We start from the raw sequence: 26,517 nt of genomic DNA, 5'->3' as shown, positions 1-26,517 counted from the left end.
GTAACCGAGAAGACGGACAGGTGATGGCTGGAAGGTGTTGCAGACTAATGATTATTCCTATTTTCAAAACCAATCTTTTCTCTCTCCACCTAATTCAGCAAGAAATGGGGTTGGACCTTGATGCAAGAAGCTGGTTCTTCACCTACTCCTACAAGCTAGATTCTCAGATGAATATGCTGGACTGGCTGGTGGAAATACCATATTTCTGTTTGCAAACAGCATACACGTGAGCTGATACCAATGAGATGACATCAACCTAAACCCAAAATACCGTTTTTTGCTAACTAATTTTTCAAAAAATGAATTATTGCTCCCTTGTGACATGCTCCACACAGTAAGGACAGCACCCCTTCAGAAATCAGACAGCAAAGGATTGAAGCTGTTAACAGTTTTTCATTATTTTATTGAAACTTATCTTTCAATTCACACTAAAAGCAAAAAAATAAAAAATAAAAAAATTGCAAACACTCAGATATAAAATGGCAGAGCAATACTGTCACAATTCCAGCATGTTCTATATTCTGAAGTACACACTATTAATCATTATCGTAAGCAGACAGAATGAAAGCTGCATCGTTGTTCATTTGAGAACTTCATTTTTTTGCTGATCACTTTCCCTTAGGTCCTCATTAAAAGATGCTGGTTAGCATAGCATACTTCAGGGTTGGGCTATCTCAGAGAAAAGGTTCTTGCTTGTTTTTCCCCCCCATTCCACTTCCTAAATGCCTCATCTGCTGGGTTAGAGATGTAAGACAGATGAGAAGCAGCATCCTGCCTGACAAGGGATCCAGGCCAATGCCTCCATTTCCACATTAGGCAGATGTCAGAGGCCAGTGATGGGAACCTCTGATGCCTGGTACCAAATTTATTACAATTAGCACTGCAACTCAGTAATACCAGCTCAAAACTGCCAGTGTAGACTGAGGCACCAGCACCAGCGGTTCACCATCACTCTTCATAGGCTCATAAAGTGAGCTGGAGTGTAATAAGCACGATATGTTATAAAGTAAGGACTTCTCAGTGAGGCCGAGTATCTGACAGAAGGGGTAAGAGGCACCAACAGCAGTACAGACGTCTTCTCTCCAGGAGTGGAGCTTAGATTGCTACGTAGGGCGGTGGGCATTCCTTGGAGGGCAGCTCTAAGGCTTCCTCATATGATGGCAGCACAGCCTGAAAGAGAAGAATATTATAGTCATGCTCTGGGTATCACACGAAGGGTTCCAAGTGAATTTATCTTGGACATGTTTCTCTTCCCAGTTCAACGTAGGGGAGAAGAACTGGGTGGGTTGTAGGAGATGGAGGGCAGAAATCCGGAAGAGTTGGAAGTGAGCAGCACTTTACAACCACTTTGCTGCCAGTCCCACCTCTGTGTCCCAAAGCATTGCCACAAGTGGACCAAAACTCTTTAATGCCCAGAATATAAGGCTCATCGCCTAAACAAAGAAGCTAAGATCAGATCACTGCCGAGGGCCTTGATGCGTGCACAGCAGGTGCACACACTGCTGGCAAGACAAGGCTTATATTTGCCAAATTTCAACGAGACAAATGCCTAAGCTTAGCATTCCATATTCTTCCTCTTTGCTTCTCATCCCTCTTTACAGTATCTCTCATTTTTGGAAAGTCTTCAATATTTTTCCATTGTGTTAGGGCAGCTGGATGCTACTAGTAAAGAGATCACTGGTAATCTAGGTATGGACATTGATGAATATATATATATATATACACACACACTGCACACGTATTTTAGCATACTTAAAACGAAGGGCAATGCACCAAATCTCTCAGACATTGATCCAGAAAAAGGTGAAGACAAACTTAATTTTAAACAGGAGTAGCACTGTTAGGCACAGAAACCAAAGTTGACCTGAAATTAAAAACACATCTGCAGATCAGAGATTAAAAGTGATATATTCCCATTTATCTACTTTGCCTGAAGTCTGCGTATCAGCTTCCTTGCGAATACCATTTGTAAAAAAAACATTTTATAAAGCCTTCCAAAGAAAAAATTGAATGAAATATTACATAATTGTAAACTGGTTATTAGTACCTGTCAATGAACATTTGGAAGGTTGAACCATCTTTCAGACCACCAAAGGAGCAAAAGTAAGGATCATCATACATCTCTCCATTTAAACCATGCCTGGTTTAAATGATTTTCATGATTTAAATGATTTTCCTGGTTTTCATGATAAACTTAAAGCAGTCTTCACTCACCTTTTCAACTGCTTGTTGGTCAACTTTCACACTGTCTCTCTTGCTGGCTTTAATATACTTAAAGCAGCTCAGGACACATTTGAACATATAGGCCTGAAAAGGAAAGGGAAGTCCACCATTTTACTGCATGCCAACAAGAACATTTCCACTCTTGCCATCAGCCTGCCACTGTCCTTCTCTCCTTGAGAGATTTCTGGGACCGTACATCCCAAGGCCTTACATCAGTCTGTCTTGATCCTTCACTAGAAAGGTGAAAACTCCATCTATTCAGAGCAGCCCACTTGTGTGGGAAGTCAATAGGACTATTAGTGTAATTAAACATAAAGCACATGCTCAAGACTGCTGAGTGCTCAATGTCATCAGGTGGGAAAGGAAAGCATGTCCTAATTTTTGTGTTATTTTTCTTAGCAGGCTACAAAGTCTGGATGTCTCAGAAACATGTGGATGGGCACGAAATCCACCTCTCAGAGGTCCAAGGCCCCCTGGTCAATTAAGACTGACCTGAATGGTCAGCTCATTCGAGAAAATCCTGTATTTTCATTAGCTACACTTTTCTGAGAAGACTGCCTTGCACCTCGCAGAGTTACAACATGCAGTAAATACAGAGCTTTTCTAAGAAAAATGGATCGATTGACAGATTATGGCACAAGAAAATAAGCAAGGCTTGTAAAACATACCATATTAAATAAATATTTTCCCTACATTGCGCAGTGAGGCGAAGTCGTGTGCCTCTTATTTTTGTTGGCGTAAGACCGTACTTTAAAAACAGTTGGCATTTTCAAAGGAACATAGGGAGTTATATGTCCCAAGAACAAGCCATGTAGCTTAGGATTTCCTAGAACAATGAGGACTGTTTGTCTTGACACAAAGCCAATACAAAGAATGAGAACAAGGAATGAAGTATCTGAGTTAAAGGAATCTGCCTCTCAAACAGACTCACAGAGATGAGGAGGTAAATCCAAACTTTAAGCACCTTCAGGGAATACTGCAAAAACCTTCTCCTTCTGAAAGCCTCTTCATGCAGAGAGCAAATATGCAATGCACTGAAGCCATCATACAAACTGTACCAAAAAAAAAGCACTCAACCCCTAATGAAACTCCAATAAACTAAAAAAAAAAATTAATAATAACAAAAAAATCCTTTTTTTTTTTTTAACTTTGATTTTTCAGAAGAGTTTGCTGCAGTGCCTATCCAGAATCTGCACTGAATTCTGTAAGAGTTGGCTTACATTAAGGCTGCTGCAAGCAATAGCAGGTTTGAGCAGAATGCTGTAGTACACACAGCTTATGCAAAGGGATCCAGTGACCTTGGGATCATCCCATTACTGGCTAACTTAGAAAACACTTGAGTTGGTGTAGGATATCCTTTTCCACACTGAATTGAAAACGGAAAACATCACTGGCAGCCATTGGCATTACAAGTGGATGGGAAGCTTGTCCTAAACATCAGGAGGGAACAGCAGTGAGCTACTTCAGAAGTAATTATATTAAATAGTTTCTTTCATCTTCCATCAGAAATATTTTATTTCCTCTTGGTTTCTGCATTCTTATCAGGATGGTGGTAGAGGGGATGATTTAGATGTTATCTTGGTGGGGGCAGTCAGTGAATTGGAGCTGATGGGCCCTAAATTGGTCAGATGGCTGTTTTAGCTATAAAATATTTCCTGTTCTAGCCTTGTTCCTCATCAGATCTGAATCACTGGGAAGGAACTCCCACGACAATGGTTTTGCTAGACATAGAAGATGGAAGGGATTGTCACTAAGTTTGAAGGATGGGTTCCTAATGATTTGTTTTGGGGACTTTTGAGGACCTCAGTAGACCAAGGAGTACACGTACCTGTCCACTTCATCTTTCAGATTGATCTTCCCCAATCCCTCCATCTGCAAACTCCAGCACAAAATCTCATTGTAACTAACTCGGTAGAAAATTCAAACCAACTGATTTGCCAGGTCAGGGAGATTTCTGCTGAAAACCCACACAGCCAGCTGGGTTTCAGGGTTATCTCCACTCCTATTGCTCAGTTTATGCAAATACTAAAATATATGCTCAAATGCAACCATACAAGAAGCTCCATTCCACACTGGCTTTTCTGGCCACCTAGGAAGAGTCTAAATAAAAAATGCTTTCCAATCAACAATTGGCAATTTTCTCTGTGACAGAATCTGCTCAAGTACCTGGAGAGAGATGAGATTTTCTTAGCTGGTCTGAAACCCCTCGGTGAAAAATCTGTTCTCTGATCCAGTGAAGCAGGAAGAACAGAAACCCTCTCACAGTGAAGTTTTCTAAGATGTAAGCAGAATCTAGCAGCTCATTGCTTTTAATTAAATTTCAGAATATCAGCGTGCATTGCTCTGTTTACATCAGTACACATACAGAACTTACCCAAGTGGAAGATCTAACTTGCTGTTTAATTATCTAATTTATTTTGTCACACAATAGCAGAATAGTTTACAATAAGTTGTTTTCAAACATCTTATCCTTTTACAGATGAATGGGCAGTAAGAGTTTTTAAATATGAGAGAGAGCTTGCTTTATAACTCACACTTGCAGAAGCATAAAAACAGAGATCTGAGGATCAGACCTACACTGAGGCATATGTCCTATTGCACCCAAGGAGAGACTGAGAAAGCTTTCCAAGGCCTTGGAAGATTTGAGAGAGAAGTAGAACCAGTTCCTCCTGTCCCTCAGGCAAGGGAGCTTTATTTCAGCCTTCACTGCTCACCACCCCCTGCAGATATTTACCTTCAAGAAGAGGACAGCAATGAATGCAATGGTGAAGGTGACCATCACTTTGGCATATTCCTCTGTTGGCAACTTCTCCAGGGTTGGCAAAAAGCCCTGTGGAAAGAGGTAGAGGGTCTCAGTCAAGCACTTGTTCCCTTTCCCAGGGTCACATAATGTGGTGCATATCCCAGCAGGTTTGTCAGCCTGCCTCTCAGAACGAGCACATCTCCAGTTACTTCTGGGTATATCATTATTATTGTTATTATTGCTGCTAACACTCCTTTGGCAAAGATCTTCAGAAGACTATTTAAATGAGAAATCAAAGTGTGACTGTTAAATAAAGATGAAAAGTTGATGCATTTTCAATGTATGCAGGCAGGCTCTATCCAAATTATTTTGCTCTGCAATTTGCATCCATAAGATTCTTACAAGAAAAACAGAGTGTACTTTTAAGAAACACATGCATAAGCAAGCTGTCAGTCAAGAACACTGTGTTGGTGAGAACATATGGAAAATCTTCTTTTATCATCAAACAGAGCAGTTCTGGATATGCCATAGAGATCAGAGAAAGTTTACTTTGTCATAACAGCCACTGAAAGAAACTTCTTAGCAGTTCACAGCATGACAAATCTGCTGGGCTTGCTCACCACCTACCCCATTGTCTGAAGACTTGAAGCTGAGATAGGTGGGGACCTCCATGTAGGAGCTGCAGAGGGTGAGAATACTCAGGCAGAAATCCAGGAGCTGCAGAGCCAGGAATGGGATCTTCGAGCGTCCCTGCTGCAAGGGCAAGAAGGGCAGGGAACAGGGTTTTGGTTATGATTACAAGATTGTGTCACGTCTATAGATCTCCCCCATTTACACAGGCCTCTGCTTTCATCTCATTTACAACCTAAGCTATTTAATTCACTTATACAAGCCAAAATGATTATCAAACCATCTTGTTGGGTTCGTTTATACTAGCTCCTCTGAAGAAGCCTCTAGCTGGTGCAGTGATATTCCTAGCTTATCTTCAGCACACTCACAACAACCTCCCCAGAGCCCTGAGACAGAAAATAAAATCAACAGGAAGACTCCCAGACATGGGAAATTAAACACTGTCCCAGCTGTCACTTGTTTTCCCTGTGGATTCTCTAACCCCTAAGGATTGCATCCTGCCTGCAGCCAGTGTAGGATCCACCTCCATGAAAAGCTGCGGTCCAGGGCAGTGACCCTGTACCCCTACATTTTGTGTGGGCATCCATCCCATAGAGGACACCAAACACCATCCCGACAGCGAGCTGTGACCTACCATGTGGCTAAGGGATGACACAGAAATGATGGCTGGGACTTGTATGTAGGAACTGAACATCGTTAGGAGGCTGAGTAGAAAGTCCATGATTTGTAGAGCAAGGAAGGGGATCAGGAGACGTTCCCTATTCTGAGAAAGAAAAGCAATGCCAGTTATTTCTGTTCTGAGTGAGAGAAAGAGACCAGCTATCGACACCAGAAAGGACATGTATTAAGGTACTTTGAGAACAAATCCTCTCCTAGAATTTGTACTTCTAATTCCAGATATTGTGGTAACAATTGCTTCAGAAACAGCGAAGAGTATCAACATGGATTTTTTTTCAAGCCCCTCAGAAATTTTCCATCAACTTTCACATTGTGACCTTGACACTCAATCCCATCAGAGCTGTTGTTCAGCTACCCCAAGTTTTGTGCTACAAAGAAAGCCGAGTTCCCAGACTGATGCAGTCATCTCTTCTCCCGAAATAGAAAATGAATCCTCACGTAATAGGGGAATTACGGCTCCCCTCCAAGACCTGACTTGCAGAAGAGCAAGGAAATGAGGCAATACAGCAACTTTTCCAAATCAGAATATTTCCACCCCGTAACATAATAAATGGCTTTGATTTAAATGTCACTCAGTTTTGGTGAATCTGGCAGTTAGCAGCCTTGCAAATGAGCCTGAAACTGCAAAACCAGTTGCTCTCCCCCTGTTTTAAAAGAGCAGAGATATGTACCTATCATTTTGGTCTTACTTCAGCATTTTCAATGAGCATCCTCCAGCCCTTCCCCCAGCACCTCCCCTAACACAGAGAGGCCCCGGCAAGCGGCTGAATGTTATCTGTGGAGAACATACCTTCACCACACCAAGGAGCAGGTTGAAGCTGATGATAAAAAGCATGATGATCAACAGGAAACTGGTGATGACATCAGCTAAAAGTAAGAAGAGTAATTTCCACATTACTAAAAGCTGGAGTCTAACATACCTATTCAACTGTACCTCTAGGGAAGAGTTAAACTGTGATAACCTGGCAGAAACAACTGCAGATGTGACAGAGTGAATGCTATGCAGCCAAAGTGCTGGAGATTGCCCTCTTTTCACTTCCTGCACTCACTTTTTCAACCGTCTTTGAAGTTTCTGTTACTTTAGCCCTCTCCTTGTGCAGGCTCTAAGCTCAGGCACATGGAAGCCAAAAGTCTTTATTGCTTGGACTGAAATTTTAAATACCCTGGGCTACAATATTAAGGTAAAACAATAATACTACTAATAAAAGGCAGAGTAGTTTTAGGCATGCTAGATTAATAAGTCTGAGCAGGAAATTATTTGAGACTCACACAGATAAACAAACCAACAGCAAAAGCCGTGGGACAATCTGCAAGATACTTCGGCAGGCAAGAAGCACAAATTTCAACCACCCACCACTAGCATGGACCACAGAGTTTCAGAGTGAAATACCTCGCCTCCATCCAGCCTCTGTCGTTGCCAAACGCAACATCCTCCTTAAAAAACTGAACATGCAAGGGGAACAACATGAGGTAGTTCTGCCTACAGGGCCAGGTAATCGCTGTCAGCTGCTGTGGGCCCAGGAAGGCGATCTCTGCCGTGTGCGTAGCTCCCTACTGAACAGTTCCCAGGAAGCAATTTTCCCTCTTGGTATTGCAGCCTGTCCTGATAAGGACTACCAAAGTCTTGCTCGCACCGAACGCTATACATATTTGATCTCTGTAGCAGTCTACACAGTGTCAATTTTTTTTCTTAAAAAAAGAAGAAAAAAAGCAGCTCTCTTCAAAGGCAAAGCGCTTCTACTTTCTTTATCCACCTCTGCATGATGCACAGTCTTTTGTAGTGCCTCCTCCAGCTCAAGCCTGATTTCTTTCTCATTGCTTTACCTGGACTTAAAATAGCAACACATTATTTGGGTCTCCAATTCCAAAATGCTTGAATAAAGGGTTTAGATTTATTAGAAGAGAGCCAAACTTTTTTTTTTTTCTGGCTTTTTTAAAGCAACTGATGCTTTCCAGAGGTACAACATCCCTCAGACAGGTTTGATTACTGGTTTATTTTCCCCGCAGACAGCTGCCCAATTTATTCCATGACTATTGAATAAATCCAGTCCTTAACTATATTTTTCCATTACCTCTTTAAGCCCTTCCACTTGCTTTCATAAAGAAATATAGAAATTATGTTGTCATATATTGGATTCCTTATCTATTCCAGCTGCAATGAAATCCTTTCACTGCTCCATATTATACAACTCCACCCCAAACCCTCTCTCAAAGACACCATGCCACCTTGGCCAGCTTCGAGGATTTTTGCCTACAGCTTTGGTACCACGTTACATTTCCAGGGGATGGGAGTGTACATTAGTGTTTGGGCGTACACTAAATTATCCTTAACTCAATTCTTATCTTTGCTAACAACAGTCTTTGTTTGTTTGTTTGTTTATATATATATACACACATGTATAACTGTTGAGGCAGAGCAGTCCCTCTTTTTCTGGCAGGTAATCCCAACACTGCTGTTTGCAGCAACAAAATATTTGCCCCAGAGCAGTTGCAGCTAAGCCATAATTTGGCCAGTTACTCCGAGGGACTGAAATTCACTCAGCTGTCCCCAGTCAAAGCAAGGGCTGTGCTGGAGAAGGACAGACCTTCCACCCAGCCATGCCCGTGACATCTGGCAGGAGAGGAGCATCCACGAGCTGCAGGAACTGCAACGTACTCAAACTGTCAGGCGTGCGTCTAGCTCTAAGCAGCGCGGGTATGGACAAATGCCAGCTAAAGAAAGGGCCGAAAACGATAGCGAGAAGCTCTGGAGCCCTTCCAGGGTTGTAGAAGACCTGCCTGGCAGCTGGGCTGAGCCACAGCTGGCAGCCAGACAGGGCAAGTGGCACCAACGCTCCTCTCTGCGCGGCCTTTGCTAGCAGAGGGCACCCACTTTCGTTTAAACGCATTGATACAGCAGTCAGGTATTCTAACTTCCCTTACTTTCTTCTCAAGTAGTTAGCAGCATGCTTGAGCCTCCCCTAGAGATAGCATTTGCTGACAGAAACCTTTAGCCTGAGAAGAAGCTCTGACCAGCACTTCCTTCCCCGAGCATGAGAAACTCCTTCCCTTCGGGAGCTCGAAGGGAAAAACCCTCTGCGGAGCCCACATCTCCCGGAGGAGCACAAGTGGCTTATCTGGAACAAGAGAGGCAGCAGCACTACAAGAGCAGCTGCTGTCAGCCAGGAAAGACCTAAGGGAGTGATAGAAAATGTCCAACAAACACTTAAGGTGTATCAGGAAAAAAGAGAGCTTGACAGCACAAAATAAAGGAGCAGCTTTTACAGCTTTCACTTCTATTCTGTAAAATAAATCCTGGTTTTTTTTTCTTTTTTTTTTCTCCCCACCTTTTTTTTTTTTAAATAAAAAACACTATAAAGTAATGAGAATTGAAACACATAAGAAGAGGAAGAAGTCTTAGGCAACAGCAGAGAAAGGAAACCCAAACCGAACAAGCCCCAAACAAGAACAGAGAGGGGAATGGAGACGGAGCTGTACTGCAGAAGAGGCTGCTTGCAGCTTTGCAGCTCGCGAGGGTCACGGAAAGAGCCCGAGCTTCAAGGCAGAAAACCAACCCCACCTCTCAGAAGCAGGAGAGTGGAGACAAGGTTGAGATTTGGTGCACAGAGAACCAAAGGTTAGCACACGGACAGCATAAACTCCAAATAAAGAAGAGCTTGACAAAGACAACAGGCTCAGTGTTTGCAGAGAGGGATGAAAAAGCAAACAGCCCTAGCCCCACTAAACCCCATTTTCCCTTGTTCTCCTCCCAGAACCAGCAATCAGCTGCCTCCCCCAGAGGGGATTTCTCTCTTTAGCATGGCGTTTCCTCGGATTCAAGGCAGCTGTGTTTTTCTGCCTCTTTCTGCCTGGTCTCATGCTTCAGCTCTCTCGGCAGGCTCGCTAATTAATGGGATAACCGGCCATTGGTTCTGCAGGCTAATTGTCCAGCTGAACTTCCCAAGCAGAACCTAGATTAAAGGAAAAACACAACACAAACAAAACCCAAAGAAACAAAAAGTCTGCAACCTGACAGGCACAGAGGGATGGAAAGGAAAAGGAAAAGCACGAAAAAACAACCTTCCACCCGCTGCCTGCCTCCTGCTTCTTCACAGCAGATACACTCGCCCTTTCTGCTGGCAGCACATCTCTCCATTCCAGGGATGTTTTAGCATCAACAGACATGGCCTCAGTAATCAAAGATTTTGCTTTGACAAAATGACTTCCTCCTTTGTGAGAGCACATCCATTTTTTTTCTCATTTTTTAGCAGAATGCGCTAAAGGAGTGAACCCTTGGAGAGTGGTAGCTGCTGGCTCTTACCCTGCCTATGCAAATCCTCCGTGGGATGGGAACACAAGAGCATGTTAGAGAGGCCAAAAGACACCTGAAATACTCCACAAGGGCTGGCGGTGTGGCAGCTTGCCTTCCAGGACCAGCAGAACAGAAACAGGGTCCCTGGGGTTGGAGGCACTCGCCCACAGCAGACCCCGCAGCCTGGCCCAGCATCACTAACAGGCTCCTTCCATGCCGAGTATCTGTGGTTCAAAAATGTTAAAAAAGTAATTTTTATGTCCCTTCAGTCTCTCCCTTCATGCTCAGTTGGCCTTTGTAGGATGAATGTTTGTCTCCTTTGTATTTAAAGGGCCTCAGAAAATGGCCAAATTTAGGACTCGTATAGCAAGGCTGTGCACCTGTATAATCTCAAGCACAGGGGCTTCACTCCACAGTTTTCTCCTCTGCTCTTCTCACACGTTCATCTGCTGCCTATCTCAGGAATATGCTGTTCTCTTCTGTACCACCTTAAAAAATACTGAAGTATTCAGAGAATACCAAAGTTTGCCCCTGTAGGAGGTACATGGGCTCTTCGAGGGCTGTTATTGCAAGCGAAGACTCAATTGTCACAGTAATGGAAATTCCATAGAAAAAGAAAAAAAATATCTTACAATAAGTGATGCATCCTTGAGCAGGGATGCAGAGAGGTTATGGAATCCTCATTTTTTGGAAATCTGCAAACAGCAACTGGCCAAAGGCCTGGGCAAGCTGCCCCAGCTTTGGAGTCAGCCCTGTCGTGAGCTGGAAGTTGGGCTGGAGACCTCCAGGGACCCACCTTACTTCTGTTCTGATTTTATGATTACAAAATCAGGCAGGGAAGAAATCTCACTCCTCACAAAACCTGCTGCACTTGTTCAGCCCTAGAAGACTGTACTCTTATTTCAGTTCCACAGCCACCTCCATGCTAGCAATGGCACTTCATTGCTGGCAGAGCATGGTGAGAGCTTGTCCATTTTGAGGTGCCTCTTCTTCCAAAAGCATAGAGCAATAAAAAACAGCAAGTAAATAAACACATTCCGCCTTATACTTTTTCTTACACCCAACATACGGAAAGGGAGAGAATTTATTTGCCAAATGTCTATTTTTGATTAACTTCACATCAGGCTTTATGTTCTGAATATAACCAGGAGGGACTTTGAGTGACTCCTCATATTTGCCATGGAGGCAGAGAAACTCCTTTCTATTTTACGGCCAATAAACTGGCTCGGGAAATACAAGCAAGGCTCATAAAGCTGTGGTTTAACAGTTGTATTCACAGATTGTCGAGGATGGTTGTGTGCTGCTGATAAGCTGCAGGGAAATGTTTCTGGACAGCCACATTCGAAGGATGGGCAGCGCTAGCAAGGGAAAGAAGCCTCCCAGTCCCTTCAGCTTGATCCGCTTCCGATCAGAGCAGGAGGGACTATTTTCTGCATGGGATATGGGATATACATGCACACAGGTCCAGGCATACCATGGTATTTTTCTTGGCTGACAGGGCAGAAATTGAAACAACTTTTTGAGTTGTACTTTGCCCACAGTGATGATTTTTATATAGTCATTAATGAAAAATAAAAGTGATTAAAATTCAGGCATACGAAAAGACATGAACTGAAGACATACTAAAGATCTGAACTATGGCAAGCAGCGGGGCGTAACATCTCCAAGACAGAAAACCAATCATGTAAGTGGCTTAGAACTCGTAAGGAGGTTTTAATTGAAATGTTTTGGGGGGATTAGTTTTTCGTTTTATTTTTTTCCAGCAAGAAAAGCTAGTCTGCCAAAGCTCGTATTTTTTTTTAAAGACTGAAGCACTGCCAAGGAGACTTTTGCTAGAAACACTTCTCAGCTCCAAGAGGAGGTTTCTAATAGCCTGGAAATGGAGGAGCTGCATGGGAAATGCACACCTAGCTTTCTGCTGTGTGTGAGACAGAGCCTAAAGATGTGAACCTGATTCTTCCAAATTGCACGCGAATGCCCCAGATCACCACACAGCAGAGTTTATTTCCTGTTCCCTCTGTCTGGACAAATCAATCTTGTGTTATAGCTTAAATATTACGTAGGTAGTAAAGTTCAACCTGCTTTAGACTAGCTAATATCCTGGCGTTAACCCCACCACGGGTGGGAAGGTCATCCTGAAGGGTTCCCAAAGGACAGAGAAGAAACTGGGTTCTTCTTCCCATTTTAATATAACATTTTTAGTAGGTCTCCTATTAATCTCTTGGTCAACTTTAATTGAAAAGCATATTTCAGAAGAGTGCTCTAGGTCCCAGCCTGCCTGTGGCACCTTGTAAACCTGCATGGAGTGGCAGGCTGCTAGGGACAGAGCATCCTGCTTCTGAAACATACTGCTGAGAAATCCTGAGCGAGCTGTCATTATTTGTAACGAGCTATCTGTATTTTTTTTTTGTACCGTATCATTTATTGGTGGAAAGAATTTTCCCATAAACCTTGCCTTGTTTATATTCTTGGGCCGTGACTACAGTGTTAGCATTATATATTCTGAGACGTGCTTTAATCTGGCCGAATCTACAAATAGAGCAGCAGATGCTGAGGGCATCTACAGAACCTCTCCCCAAATTGTTCTCCAACTCTTCCATCTGGGTTTTGATGTCGTATTGAACTTTGTGTACCGCTTAGCTCTCTTACTTCCCTGCTACTTTCTGGAAATAGAAGGGTTGCACTGTGTTTATTCCAACTATATTCAGAAAGCACTCTCAATCTCCCAGGCAGAGCCCTTTGAAAATGCTTGGGAAGAGAAGCCAAGTGGAAGTGCTGGGGATTTCATTATGAAATGTTCCTTTTCGTGTAGGAGGCAGTGTAAGAGGGGGAGGGGGAAGACCTGTCATTTTGATTGTGTGGGAAGAGGGGGGGGCTGTTAAAAACAGGGCCAGTTCCACTCGGAATGGTTCTGTTCTTAAAGAAAACACTCCAGATTTGCAAAAGTGCACATATTGCTTAGAGAGCATATAGAGGTTTAGTATGGAAATTATCTGGAAAATGTGTCTTAACAATTCGATTCTTTTTCTTTTAAAAATATTTTACTCAGATACTGGAAGAAAAGTGAAAATTATTGGCCTCAGATGATCATTCTGCAGAAAAAAAATCACGAAAAACACTTGTCATTTTATGTAACTGTATCTGTGGGAAAGTATTCTGATCTGAAAATACCATGTTCAGTTTTCAGCACTTCAGATTACTGAATTAGTCAGAATGCATGTGCATATTGTACCATCAGGAAAAAATATTTCCCACTGTGCCCATGTCCATGCCAGGTGTATCAAAACAACAAGAACAAACATACAAAAAAACCCCACCAACAACCAACCAACAACAAGAAAAAAGGAAGACTTTAAGGTCACACTTGCATCATGTGATTTTTATCTATAAAATTAAAATGGGAAACCTATATTATAGAAATGGACAACTGGGTACTCCTACCTATGTTGTGCTGATCCCACAAAGGAAAGCAGCAGGGCTTTAGAGCCTGTTTGGTGCATTGCATGTTGCCTTAAGGAAGCCTCTGGAAACCTCTGCAGAAAGCATTTTGCAAAGCAGTCATCATGCACGTCTGCCCTGGGTATTGAGATGAGCCACAGCTGCAGAGGGGCCCGTGTGGACCACAGCCAAGCAAAGTAGCCTCCAACCCACCCAGCTTGGACTTGGTTGGAAATAAAGCCCCATGTGGAATACGTGAACCACGAGAGCAGACCTTTGCTCCGCGCCCTAGTAGCAGGACTCACCCAAATTTCCATTCTCCACTTAATGTTGATGCCTGTCAAAATAGCTGTGGCGGATCACAGTAGTGCCTCCTAAAACACAGATGGATTTTTTGACAAATGCAAACCCATCTGTCAGCAGTAACTTCGCCCAGACCAGCAGCTATGCCTGGTGCTTTCCACAGCCTGACCCCTACCACGGGGCAAGTGAGGTTGGGATGTGCAGGAGGCTGCTGGGCTTGGTCTCCTTTTCCTCCCCTCTCAGGGGTCTCTCTCCACATTTCTGCAGCCTGGGGAAGGACACGCTGGAAAAGCAGGGAACGGGCAAGTCCTTGCTGCTGTGGGTTGTATTTTTTATGGGGCTGCTTACGACTTCTCCACAGGGAGAGGCAACGCAGGCTGGGGGAGTCTGGTTTCCGTCTTTCTGAGCACAGTGGGGAAGGGTTATCTCAACTTGTGGTTTTACACCGAAAAGTGACTAAGAAAAGGAAAAAGTACCCAGGCGTTTGTTGTCTCCAAACAGCTTCACGCCAAATTAGCCTGGCTAAGTAATTTTTGAGGCTTGGGGAGTTGTTTTCTTCTAAATGGCACCCTACATGAGAAATCTGCCTGTCTCCGAAAGCTAAGCTAGATCCTCCCTAGCTCAAGCAGTAGGAATTCAATCAGCTGTGATGAATGTGATGCTTGTGACTATTTGTGAGATATGAAACAGACTAGCTGCTTCTTGCAGACAACTCATTTTCTGAAAAAAGAAACAGGAGGGATTGGGGGCAAAGGGATGGGAGTGGGAAAGTGTATTGCAGAGAGAAGGAAAGCTGGAGCAGTACAAAGGCACTGGTGAGTTTTTGCTGAGGGCCTGATCCACGCCCCTCTGAAATAAAGAAATAACAACTTCACTGAGCACACATTTGGTCTCCAAACACCAAACACAGCCATGGACTAAACCAAAATCCAAATCTGTAGAGGCTAAATTTTCTCTCCAATTCCGAGCTTTTGGTCCATCTGCTCTGAATACCAATTTCCATTTCCCTTTGATGAAAAAGAAAACTGACCCCATGCAGAATTTTGGGCTCCCTCTCAAACCCACTGTCCCCTGCTGCTTTCCAGCACCCCTGCAACCTACCAACTCTGTAGTAATCCTTGTCCAGGTCTTTGCAAAAGCCTTTCCCGCTTGCCACCTCCAGGGAATACTCGATCAGCAGCAAAATGCTCATAACCTAGAAGAACAAAGGCAAAAGACACAATTCAGTGGGCCACAGGCCAACTTCCCATCAGCAGATTTGTTTCCAGAGAGCACGCAGCGGCCACAGTCCTGAGTGCGGGGTGGCTCTCCAAGTGAGACAGTCATGAAGGATTTAAAATCCTTTACAGGCAAACACTGAGGGAAAAGTTATCAGTTTATTAATGGTTTGGGTTTAACTGCCTTTTTCTGCCAGCTTCTGAAATAGGATGGAGGAATTATAAAGTTATTAAGTTTTGCTTCAGTATTTTTTATCACGGAAGTCCTGGCTTTACATTTCAAAATTGCATTTTGCTTTGGAATTGAACTAAATGTGACAAGAGCATTTCAAATTGCAAAAAGAAACACAAAAAGAATAAAGATCTCTCTGTAATTTTGGATATACTACTTCATTGACAAAAATATCATTTTCCTTCTTTTATTTATTTGAGAAAAACCTGGAAATGTGCTTTTTTACATTGAACCAAAATTATTTTCTCTTCTCCACCAAGTTTCCGAGCTGTACTACCAAGCTTCCAGGGCTGAGCTCAGCTGGCTGTGAGATGGCGTGAGGACAGGAGCTGTGGTCTCAGTCCTAACCCTGTACTTCTGCAGGGAAAAAATAATTTCTAACCCCCAGGTTAGAGAGAGCTCCCGGCTCACACGTAAGGTGCTGGGAAGTCAGGCTGCAGGTCTCTAAGGCTAGAAGCCTCACCACGGAGCACCTCAGACAGCAGGTCCAGGGAATTTCCATGCACATAAACCCAGAAAACAAAGAGCCACAATGCCAGACAGCCTCACCACAGCTCCTCCTGGGGACAATCCCACCCCGCCAGCCTGTACACCACCGACAGCACGTCCCAGGGCATCACACCTGCTGTGGATGCAAGAACAAGAAGTCCAAGGCCACAAGAGAGCAACAGTCAGTGCCCACATAGCGTTGTCAGAGCAAATACCTCCTCCTGGGGAGTACTGCCCTGATGCCATTTATTGCTCCTTCATCACCTTTCTGATACTTTCAGCACCGTGTAATTTGAAGGCACATTTCGGCACCACCATGCCTCCCACACTGTTCATCACTTTTCTTCCTCATCCTCCGTTCTCCGCTGTCCTCCCTCATGCTCACTACGTCCTTCATTTCTTCTGCGTTTTTTAGGCAGGAGCAAGCAAGAGCACAGTACGGTCTGCCAGTCCTATACACGCAGCTGCACCTTCCAAAAAGCAGCACAGGCTGTGCTGGGTTATTTTCAAATTGGCTTCACAGCACGAGGAGCTGGGGAGGAAGGCTGCTGCCACGTTCCCTGGGGAAGCAGGAAACATGGGCTTGTCATCCTGCAGCTCCATCTCTCACTGTCTGGACAAGCTCTGTGACCTCTCGGCAGCTTGCAAAGAGCTGCCACGTCTTCTCTGCCTGAGCTGTACCTCTGTCCAGGAGGACCTCTTGCCACAGCAACAGCCTGAGAGCAGAGCAGGAGTCAGACCAGCAGAAACGCAGGGACCACGGTGCCCCGTGTGATTTCCTGCAGAGGCATGAGAACTGAGTCTGCAGGAGAGGAAATCCTGTGCTGTGCAAAAACGTGGGAACCCGTGCAAACGTGGCTCCGTCTTCACCCCACCGACGCCGGGTCCAGCTTTGGGAGCACCCATTCTGCACGCTACACGGGACAGGAGGCAATAAGAGGACCGTCAGCAAAAAAAAAGGAGGTCACTGTGCAGAGGTGAGAGAAGCCATTTTACGTGAACCGCACAGCCTCTGTCTGGGAGTTACCTGACCCCCGCAGTGATGCAGGAAGCCAGTATATCTGCCACCAAGATCAACACAAGCTCGCGTACCGTGTAGCCGAAACAACTTCTCCGCAATAGCTGTAGCAGCCTTTCGTTTCAACACTTGCTTGAAGAAGTGATGCAGGCAGGGAGGAACCGGAACAGCTGTGGTTGTGCTATGTTTGCAAACGCCGCGTGTGGGAAACAGCCCAAAACAAGCAACTGCAGGGAGATGAGACAAGCCTAGCTGCTAAGCAAGCAGAAGTGAGAACACATTTTGTCTTTTGAAGAGCGGTGGCTTGAGGTGCAATGCAAGATCTAGGCAAAGTTCTGGCTGGAGTAATGCAGTCAGATGCCTCCTGCGCTATCCTTGACATCGAAGGCAAGCAAACGAAAGAAGCTGGAATGAAAGGCTTTGCACTGGCCCAGAAATGGGGAAGCAAGGCTGGGAGGGCAGCAGCGATAATGGCCTGTAGCAGAGACAGGAACTGAATGCAGACTCTCCCACTGTCTGCATTAGCTGAAGAAGACTAGGAACTATCCTCCAAACCAAATTAATCAATTTTCTTTGCCATAAGCTGCAAGCACAGTTTCCAAAAGAACTGGAGCACGTCCACGGGGTACCTGGGAGCCCTTCACTTCTTGAAGGAGCATCCACCAAGCCATGCTTGCTGCAGTGGGGACTGCAGCCCGGTGTCCCACCCAGGGCATTAGCCTTCCCTTTGAATGCAAATACTGTCTAGAGTCAGAGTTGGATGTGTCACATTTTCTCATTTTCTTCTGGATTGTCCAATATCCCACAGGTTTTTTTGTTTGTTGTTTTCTTTTCTTTTCACTGTACAGCAAACAAGCATTGCAATTTGCTTGGGGGGCTGACAGAACTCCTTACAGGGGCACAAGAAAATTTAACATGAACTCAGTTTAATGTAATAGTGTTTAAACTCCCAAGGAAGCGCTGAGCCTTGCCTAGGATGAAATTGCAGTGATCCCAAGTTTCTTTACACCTGGTCTCTCCTGAGATGTAAAACACCTCTTAACTAACTACACGTGGAGATCCCGTGCTGACTTTGCCTGCCCTAACTTTTCTTAGGATTCGTGCACATGCTCCCCAAGAGACTTTGCTTTCCTTATTGCTGCTGTTGGTCAAACTCCTCGACTGTCAGCATGGGAAATACAGGAAGAAATTGCTTTTTCGGGTTTCTGTTAAACAGAGGCCTACATATCAGACAGGAAACCCAAGCGCAAGCAGAAAGATTGCTGAGAAGATTTTTTAAGCGAAAGTTGGTTTAAACTTTCCGTTTAAAAGGGTTTTTGCATAGAGAGAATGAGCCACTGAACACACTGAGATAAGAGATGAGGCTCCCTGGGCCGTTCCCTTGGCTTTCCATCACAAGTGCTGAGCCTGGACCAGGAGATGTCTCCATCACCCAGCCCTGGGTCTGCTGCCTGGCGTGAGACGATCAGATCCATTCCTGCAGAGAATATACTCCCCGGGGCTACGTGAATGCTCTCACTCGAGATACACCCTCCATCTCCAGAAGAAACCAAAAGGTTCCCATTTCAGACAGACACGAGAGCTCTGAGCAACATCCTGTTCCCTTTTATTGCTATGTCATGATAGCAGAGAGAGTGGTTTAAAATAGGAAATTTCACCTCCCGGCACTCAATTCACAGCCTGCTCAGTGCGATGCCTCGCCCAGCCCCTCCACCAGCCTCCACTTCTTATTTTCTCTCCTATGGCCACATCCTCCGGAGGACACCCCGCTTCCTTCTCAAATGAGAGCTGCAAACTGGCTGGTAAAAGTCCGACCCCTGCTGCGGGGCTGTTAGATCTCTAACACCGGGGAGTGATGCAGGACTAAGGTAGAGCCAGTCGTTAACCCAAGGCAGCTAATTTAAGCAAGCAAGGGGGTGTCTTGCAAGGCAGAAACTTAACTGCACGATGCATGCAGCCCCTGTTCCCTGGGGAATAATTCTTCTGCAGCTGCAGTGGGGTTAAGCTGCTGTCAGAGGCTGCGTCATGTGCCTTCTTTTTTTTTCTGAAATCTGTGCCACTTGACTAATCTCCAAATTATTTATATTTACGCACGTGGCCTTGGTGTGACGGCTGCTCCTTATTTTCACACCCAGCCTTTTCGGAGGAAAGAGCTTGAAGCTGTAATGAGCAGGGGTCAGTGGGGATAGTGACGTGCTGCTCTGGCAGTGCACTGGGTGCTGCGAAGGCTCCTGGCAGTGGTGCGTGCAAGCTGGTGACACGTGGCACTTTGAAGGCAAATAATACCACGTATAAATGCTGTACTTTCAGTGCTTCACCTTTTCTTACTTTAATATAAAAGTGGTTATTGTGGCGGGGTAGTTGAGGAGTGTTTGTAGCTCCCATTTGGTTTCCTTTCAGAGCACTTCATCTTCTTCCTTTCTGCTGCCTCCTTTCCCCCTCTTGTTTGTGTGCTGGAGATGTTCCAGAAGGGCGAGGTAGCAGCACAGGGGCTGTGGAATACCCTGGGTCAGCCACAGCCTGGTGAAAGCACAGCGAGTTGCAGCTCTGTGCCATCATGAGCCACATCCACAGGTGAGGACTGGACCTGGGGAAGGTCCCAGAGACGGACTCTGCTCCCCGAGATACCAAAGAGAAGAGCACAGCTGTGGCAGAGGCCAGACCAAGCTACTGAGACGCTACTTTCCAAGACCTTTGTCTCTAATCAAGAACTAGGTGCAAATGAATTGCACCTTTTCTGCCCATGCTGTATGCACAGAAGCACCTGCCAGGCCTTGCTCTTGAAGCCGATGTCAAATAACCTGAAATCTCTGCAGAAGCCAAAAAGCAGAAGGACAAATTCCTGCACATGCTTCCTTTGAAAGTCACCTGAAAGTCACCTCACAACACCTCGTGAAGCTTTGCTAACCACACGACTGTCCCCTCCTCATTCCCCTCCTTCTTCTTCCCCACTTGTTTGAGCACACCCATGATTTATTTCAACTGCCTATGAAGAGATCAGCAGTAAGACAAATCTAATTTATAGGAGGACAAGACATCGCCACAAAGCCTGGGAGCTCGTGTTTGATGGCATTGCTATCACCCAGCATCACTATGATTCATCACTGGGACTCCCAGCAATAATTTACACCGATACAAACCAACAGTATTGATGTAGCAAATCATCCATGTCGCTGCTGAGTTATAAATTCCCTTTCTCTTCCCCTTCCTCTGTCCACCTGCAGCAACATCATCGAAAAGGTGGAGACGAGGTAGGAAATGAAAAAGTTTGCTATTCCTCTGTGTTAGCTCATAAAGCAGGAAGACAAGACAATCTACTCTAAAAATCAAACTGGTTTTCTTGGGGATCTGTGTAAAAGAAAGTGACCGAGATGACACAGTAGGTACAGACACACGGGGACCAGCAGGGACTCGGGGTATTACAGGCAGCGATGGTCACTGTCAGGTCACTGTCAAGAGCCAGCAGCAGCGGGGTCGGAGGTTTGGACTGACCCTGCACATTCCCCATATGCTTTCGTGGGTCAGCCCACATCTTCAAGAGCATCTCTGGCTCCTTAATCTACGCCCCAGCTGCATATTAGCTGCTAATGCTCCCTGGCACCACATGCCCTGCGTTGATCTTCCAGAAACCAATCTTCTGCTTTTGTAATGCTGTGCCACGGAGTTTCCGAGGCTGACCCTAACCCCTCCTGCCGCCAGCCACATCCAGCCAGACACCGTGGCAGCAGCTGAGCTGCACATGAGTTGTTATTTTCAAACGGTAGCTTCCTACCCAGGATACCAGCAGCTACGGGTGGGCAGAGGGAGAAGGACCCAGCTGTGGCCCTGCAGGATCTGCTCCCAAAGCGTGGTGAGATCCCACGGTGTGTTCGCGTTGCTCGTGATATGTCTGGTGCAGGGGGGAGCCAAATTATGTCCCAGCAGAGCAGAAAGAGGGCACATGCAGATGGCTTTGGCTGAAAAATGAGAGAGTTCAGGCCTCATTACAACATGGGTTATCCCGACTAAGTCCATGCCTGTGAATGGGCTTAAGACACAGGGTGAGTCTGTTTCATAAATATGCTCAGAGTCACATTCAGCTGCTCAGTGCAGGCTTGTCCTACATAAAGGAGGGTCAATGGGTAGTTCCAGCAATAGATCTCGATTGCCCAGACTACTTAAAACTTACTTAGCTTGTTCCCTGGTTCTGGTTTGAACCACTGCAACTAGTTTCCTTCAAGACCAACCTGCCCTGAAAGGGACAGACCCCAAGCCAGACAGCTTCTCTTGGCTTCAGGACCCAGGATCCTCCTTTACACCCTTTTAGCAAGTAGTGCAGAGAATCTAGGTGTCTTCTCACATAAACCTATCCTTTTATTTATACAGGAGAAGCTATAAACTACAACTAAGCGTACCACACAGTTTCTGGTTGGAATCATGTCTCCGTTGCTAACAGTCGGCTGAGGGACAAAATTCACAGCAATATAAAAGAAGTTGTAGGAAACAACCTCTGCCCATGGAGAGCCCTGTTATGCTAAGATTTGTCAGACTTGGAAAAGAAATGATTGAAAGGGAAATATGTGCACAGCAGTGCTGGAGATTTTTTAATGCAACAGCTAGAAACTATGAGAGTTTTGATGTAACCCCAAGCAGTCTCTCTTGTACTTACTCTGGAGGATGCATAGGGCAGGGATCACTTGTCCTGCTGCCAAGACCTTCTCCAGGCAGCAGTGGTTGGCTGCTGTTGGAGACCAGTTGGGAGGCTGCTGGACTTCGGGGCTGGCTCGGGATGTCTGTCTTATGACTTCTGCCTTTGCCATCTCGCAAAGAAAAGCAGCTTTTCCTGCCCACACTGAGTGGCCTTTGTACCTCTTCTGTAAAGTCCTTCCTGAGAGCACTGCAAAGCCTCACGCCAAGACTCTGCCTTTTGCTGTTTAAAACTCATCCTGTGTCTTCAACAGATGTACAACACTTTATTTAAATAACACATCTTTCATATAATGTCACTGGAGCTAAAGGTTTCTCTGTTGGCCACCAGCACCATGAGCTGCTGTCTCGTTCTCTGCCATCTCACACTGGTGAAAATCAGAAATCTCTTCTGTTAGGGGCATCACAGCGAAACAGTTATGAGAAAAAATGTGCCTCATTTCAACATGTTTGCAGACTTTGGAGAGAGACAAAGGACATTTCTTTATGATTCCCCCTCCCAGCTAGGAAAAACTAGCTCCCATTCTGTGCCTGTTTCTCCACTGACACCAGGCAGCTCACATCACAAGGCATGCTTGTAGCTCTCTGAAGAAATCGTGTAGTAGCCCCCTGTCATGCATTTCCTGCCTTTGCACAGATCTTTCATTTAGCCAGTTCCTCTTCAAATCTTGGGTAGGCTTCCTAGGAGCTGCCATTTCTAAACAGTTCGTGACCGTCCCTCTGCAAAGGCTACATGTTTAATTGGTTGTCAGAAATTGTTAGTGCTCTGCTGCAAACCCTCTGCTTTCATACGGCTCAATTTTTGTGTCTTGGGGTCATGAGACTGCACAAGAAATTCAGCAATTTCCTTTTCTTTAAAACAGAGAGATTATAAGTTTTGAGCTTGTGGTGAGAAGATGAGAAGCCTGCCTGGGGGGTAATCTAGATGCTCAAAAAGCAGAAGGCAAAAGAGGCTATAAAATTGCATGATTCTTTAAACCAATCTCATAATATTTTGAGGTCCCCAAATGATTAAAATTTGGCATTAGAAATGCCATTACAGCACCTGGCTTTTGAGTAATGCCAGGGGGAAGATACTGCAGACCCAAATGTCTCTGCCCTCCTGCTCTGGGGTGGCACAGGGCCACCTCCTGCCCCACATCACAGAGCTGCCAAGACTCTGCTCACCCAAGCACAGCCACTGCCTTGCTCCGAGCACAGCCACCCCCTCGCTTGCAGCCTCCAGCAACCCCTGGTGCTGCTGCTCCTGGCGTGTTGATAACCCCTTATCCTTCACTGAAAGCTTTCCCTTTCCCTTACCTTACCAAAAGCAGCTAAACTGACCTTCAGATTCTGTTACCCTTCATTTTATGAATCAAATCCTCTCTCAATGTATGCAGGGTTGGCATTATGGAAGTCAAAACTGTTACACCAACACATGCTGGACCCCAGCCTTGGCTTTGTGTGATTGAGGAGGGGACTATGGCACAGTGAGGGCACGCCTGGTTTGCTCCGGCTGCCCCAGGAAAGCCGGCCAGCTCTGTGGCAGGACCATGGCACATCCTTTTGTGCATGGCACAGCTGCCACGGATGCCAAGCTGCGAGTCCCCGCTAGCTGTTATCACCCTGTGGGCTCCCAACCTGTGACTGTGCGCACTGAGTGCAGCAGAAGGGATTATTTAAAGTGCCTCTGCTGCACAAGAAACCACATCCTCAGCATGACTCAAAGCCACCTGAAAGCACTTCTCTGCCACCGGGCTGGGGGGGAAGAAGCGTCCCCCCCAGGCTCTGTTGCCTCTTCTCACTGCCATCTGCAACCACCCCGAGCAGCTCACCAGCTGCTGGCAGCCGAGCACAGCTGCATGTCAAAACGGAAACCAAAAGGGTGTGTATTGGCTCCAAGTGGCCGTACAGAGGGGAACGAGGTCGCTTTGCCCACCCAGACATTGCTTGCCCCAACATTCGCATTGCCCTGCGCTGCCCAGTTCCTAACCGATAGCTCCAGGCGGCCGTGCCGAGCCCTGCACGAGCAAGAGCTCCTGCATTAATGCTCCTGCATTAAGCTGCAAGGGAAATAACAGGAAGCAGAGGTAGTTTCCACGATCTCCAATGGGTATAGCTGGGGAAAAATAGTTAAAAACTCCTCCCAGGACAATAAATTTCTTCCTTTCCCCCACCTCTCTCCCACCGTTCCCCTGAACTTGTGCATACCTTTAAAATCATTTGTCTTTCACTTTTGGGAGCACAGAAATATGAACGGTCAGGAAGCCTGGTGATCTGCAATAATTACACCTTCTGCAAGGATTGCACCTCTGCCTCTCCCTTCTCGTCTCCCCCTCCCCGTCCCCCCTTCTGTAACTTACCATGTGGAAGATCCCTAGAGCGACTGTTGCCGTCTTGATGTTGAAGAAGCAACATTTTGGGGGCTCGGTGGTCGTTTCGGCAGTCATGTTCGGATTCCTCTGCACAGCTGGGAGTTAGAGGAGTTGAATTTGCAGCAGCTGCCCCACTGCAAAGCGAAGCAAGCAGTGCAGTTCAACTTCCTTCCTGGTCTATAAATGTGTTAAGTCATCTACACAGTCACATGAGGTCTTTGATTTCTCAATAATAAAGAAAGCAAAATTGTGTTGCTTTTCTGACAGATCTTTAACTGCTTGCACATCCCAGATGGCAAATGCAAGCAGGAAAGCTGCTTCGGGCAGGTAGTGGCCAGCAAGCGGGGTGTATGGGGAGAGGCAGGCACTGAACCTGGACGCAGCTTTGTCCTACAAAAATCATCGGAAACAAAAGCAGGGGGCCGAGAATTTCACCTTAAACTTGACCCACTGTTTTTGCAGTGCAGCATCCAAATTCCTCCATCTGAAGCAGCTGCTTCCTTGCCAGCAAAGTCACCGTTCCCTGGAAGTGCTTCTGGGAGCTGGTGCCTGAGCAGCCCCTGCCTCCAGGCCCTCCAGGGCCGCGGGACGGCGAGGGACAGGGTCCTTGGCCACGAGATCCACAGGTTCAGGATGGATGTGATTTGCATCAGTCAGCCCCTGGTTTAGAAAGGTGAAGCTGCAACGAGACCTGAGCCCAGGTGACTTCGCCCCCATGCAGTACGTCTGTGTCTGCTTGAACTCATTAAAACATGCTCTTTGCTGTACATTTACCATCGTTCTCATGAAAAACATTTTTTTTCATTCTCCTTTCCCCCCTTCTTTCCTTTCCTTCTCTTTTCTGTCCCTGTCGGACAGGGCTTTAGGTCTTGCTTTAGCCCTCCTGTGGAGCAGACTGGCTTGAGTTTCTGGCTTCCTGAGCAAGGCCTGGCGTGGCCTGGTGTGGGGAGGGGACACTCACACAAGATCTCCATGAACTTGGGCACCTTCTTGCAGCATAGTAAACGTACTCACCAAGCTCCTTGCTTCACTCTCCCAGGTACTTTGCCTAGCCAGCATAGCCAGCCTTACCTGCTTTGGAAGAGGCTTCTCTTGATTGTTCTTCATGAACCTACGAGTACAAATTCCACCTCAGTGCCAGGGAGTAGCTGGCCTGTAGCCCTCCAAGGCCGTAGGGAGTACTGCAGGTCCATGGACGGTATGGATGTGCACTGGAAACCTTCAGCCGGGCTGAGTGGATGCTCCCAAATGCCACGGAGGTCCCACGGTGACGCGTTTTTAGAGAAACTCAGGAGTTCTGGGCAGCGTGAGTACGAAACACAAGAAGCCGAACGCCCCTGGAGACGCTGCTGCTGAGACAAGCTAAACTTATAACTTAAATCATCCGAGCCATAAAAACTTTTATGTCCAGCTCCCCCTCCAGAGCCAGGGATCTCTGCAGCACAATGACACGCCAGGGCAGGGCAGGGGCAGTGCAGCTGGGCCCCGTTGCATATTCCCATGGTTTTCTTTGGACTTTTACCAAACTTGACAGTTTATTACTGAAGTCCCAGGTTTTGGAGTCACATGCCTTTGTTTTTTTTTTTTTTTTTTTTTTTCTCTGTGTTTCTCAGACTTGCATTTTTGGAAAACAGCTTGCAAATGACAGCTAAGTGCAGCTGGGGGAAGAAAATGGAAAGGACTATTTTTTTCTGTTTGGTGATTATAATAATGAGGTGGGGAAGAAGATGGACACATATTCTTCAAAAGACCGATGACAGTAGCACAAATCCTGCCCCGTGGCCATCAGGAAACCAAAGGCAGCCTTGAGGTCTCCCTGGGACCAGCTGAGAGCCAGAGCCTCACCCAGCCATGGATAACTTGTGCTCTCTGCTATCTCACTGCTTCGACAGAAATGCTCAAAGCCTCCAAGTCTCCCCATTGCCCTTTCACCATGGGGCAGCAGCACAGCCCTGCCCGATGGGAGGCTGGTGGGTCAGGGGCCCTTGGGAGGGCTGCAGACAGCCATGGAAACCTGTCACAAAGGTAGGATGGAGCCTATTGCAATTACACTCCCACATATGCTGCATTTCTGGCTCCCCAGCAGGTGAACTGCCCGCACGTGGGCCATAGCCTTGCTTTTTTGAGTCAGGAGAGCACAGATTGAGCAGGGCCTCGTGCAGGGATCTTCCCTTGTAGGTGTGCCTACAGCCACGGGTTCTCCATGCCATGCTGG

General features: G+C 46.0%; 1 protein-coding gene across 1 annotated transcript; it reads right to left on the bottom strand.

Annotated features, from left to right (window-relative positions):
- Positions 1-373: 373 nt before the first annotated feature.
- Positions 374-24,626, bottom strand: LAPTM5 (lysosomal protein transmembrane 5). Its single transcript, XM_013195500.3, has 8 exons — positions 24,291-24,626; positions 15,408-15,501; positions 7,065-7,141; positions 6,231-6,359; positions 5,594-5,719; positions 4,958-5,053; positions 2,215-2,307; positions 374-1,170 (listed from the first exon to the last, which is right to left on the bottom strand). The coding sequence occupies exons 1-8, from the start codon at positions 24,375-24,377 to the stop codon at positions 1,096-1,098; spliced, it is 777 nt and encodes a 258-aa protein (XP_013050954.1). The 5' UTR covers positions 24,378-24,626; the 3' UTR covers positions 374-1,095.
- Between the last annotated feature and the right edge of the window lie 1,891 nt (positions 24,627-26,517).

Source organism: Anser cygnoides, chromosome 24 (genome assembly GCF_040182565.1).
Source record: "Anser cygnoides isolate HZ-2024a breed goose chromosome 24, Taihu_goose_T2T_genome, whole genome shotgun sequence".
Classification (NCBI taxonomy): Eukaryota; Metazoa; Chordata; class Aves; order Anseriformes; family Anatidae; genus Anser; species Anser cygnoides.
Note: the sequence above shows the minus strand (reverse complement) of the source record. Positions and strands in the feature narration are given on the sequence as shown.

What these genes read in the sequence shown, in the direction of transcription:
- LAPTM5 (XM_013195500.3), bottom strand. Translation starts at nt 24,377, where the DNA reads ATGACTGCCGAAACGACCACCGAGCCCCCAAAATGTTGCTTCTTCAAC. An exon ending in CTCTAGGGATCTTCCACATG is followed by an intron (nt 15,502 to 24,290) that starts GTAAGTTACAGA and finishes TTGTTCTTCTAG; the next exon opens with GTTATGAGCATTTTGCTGCT. An exon ending in TGCTCCTTGGTGTGGTGAAG is followed by an intron (nt 6,360 to 7,064) that starts GTATGTTCTCCA and finishes TTTCTTTCTCAG; the next exon opens with AATAGGGAACGTCTCCTGAT.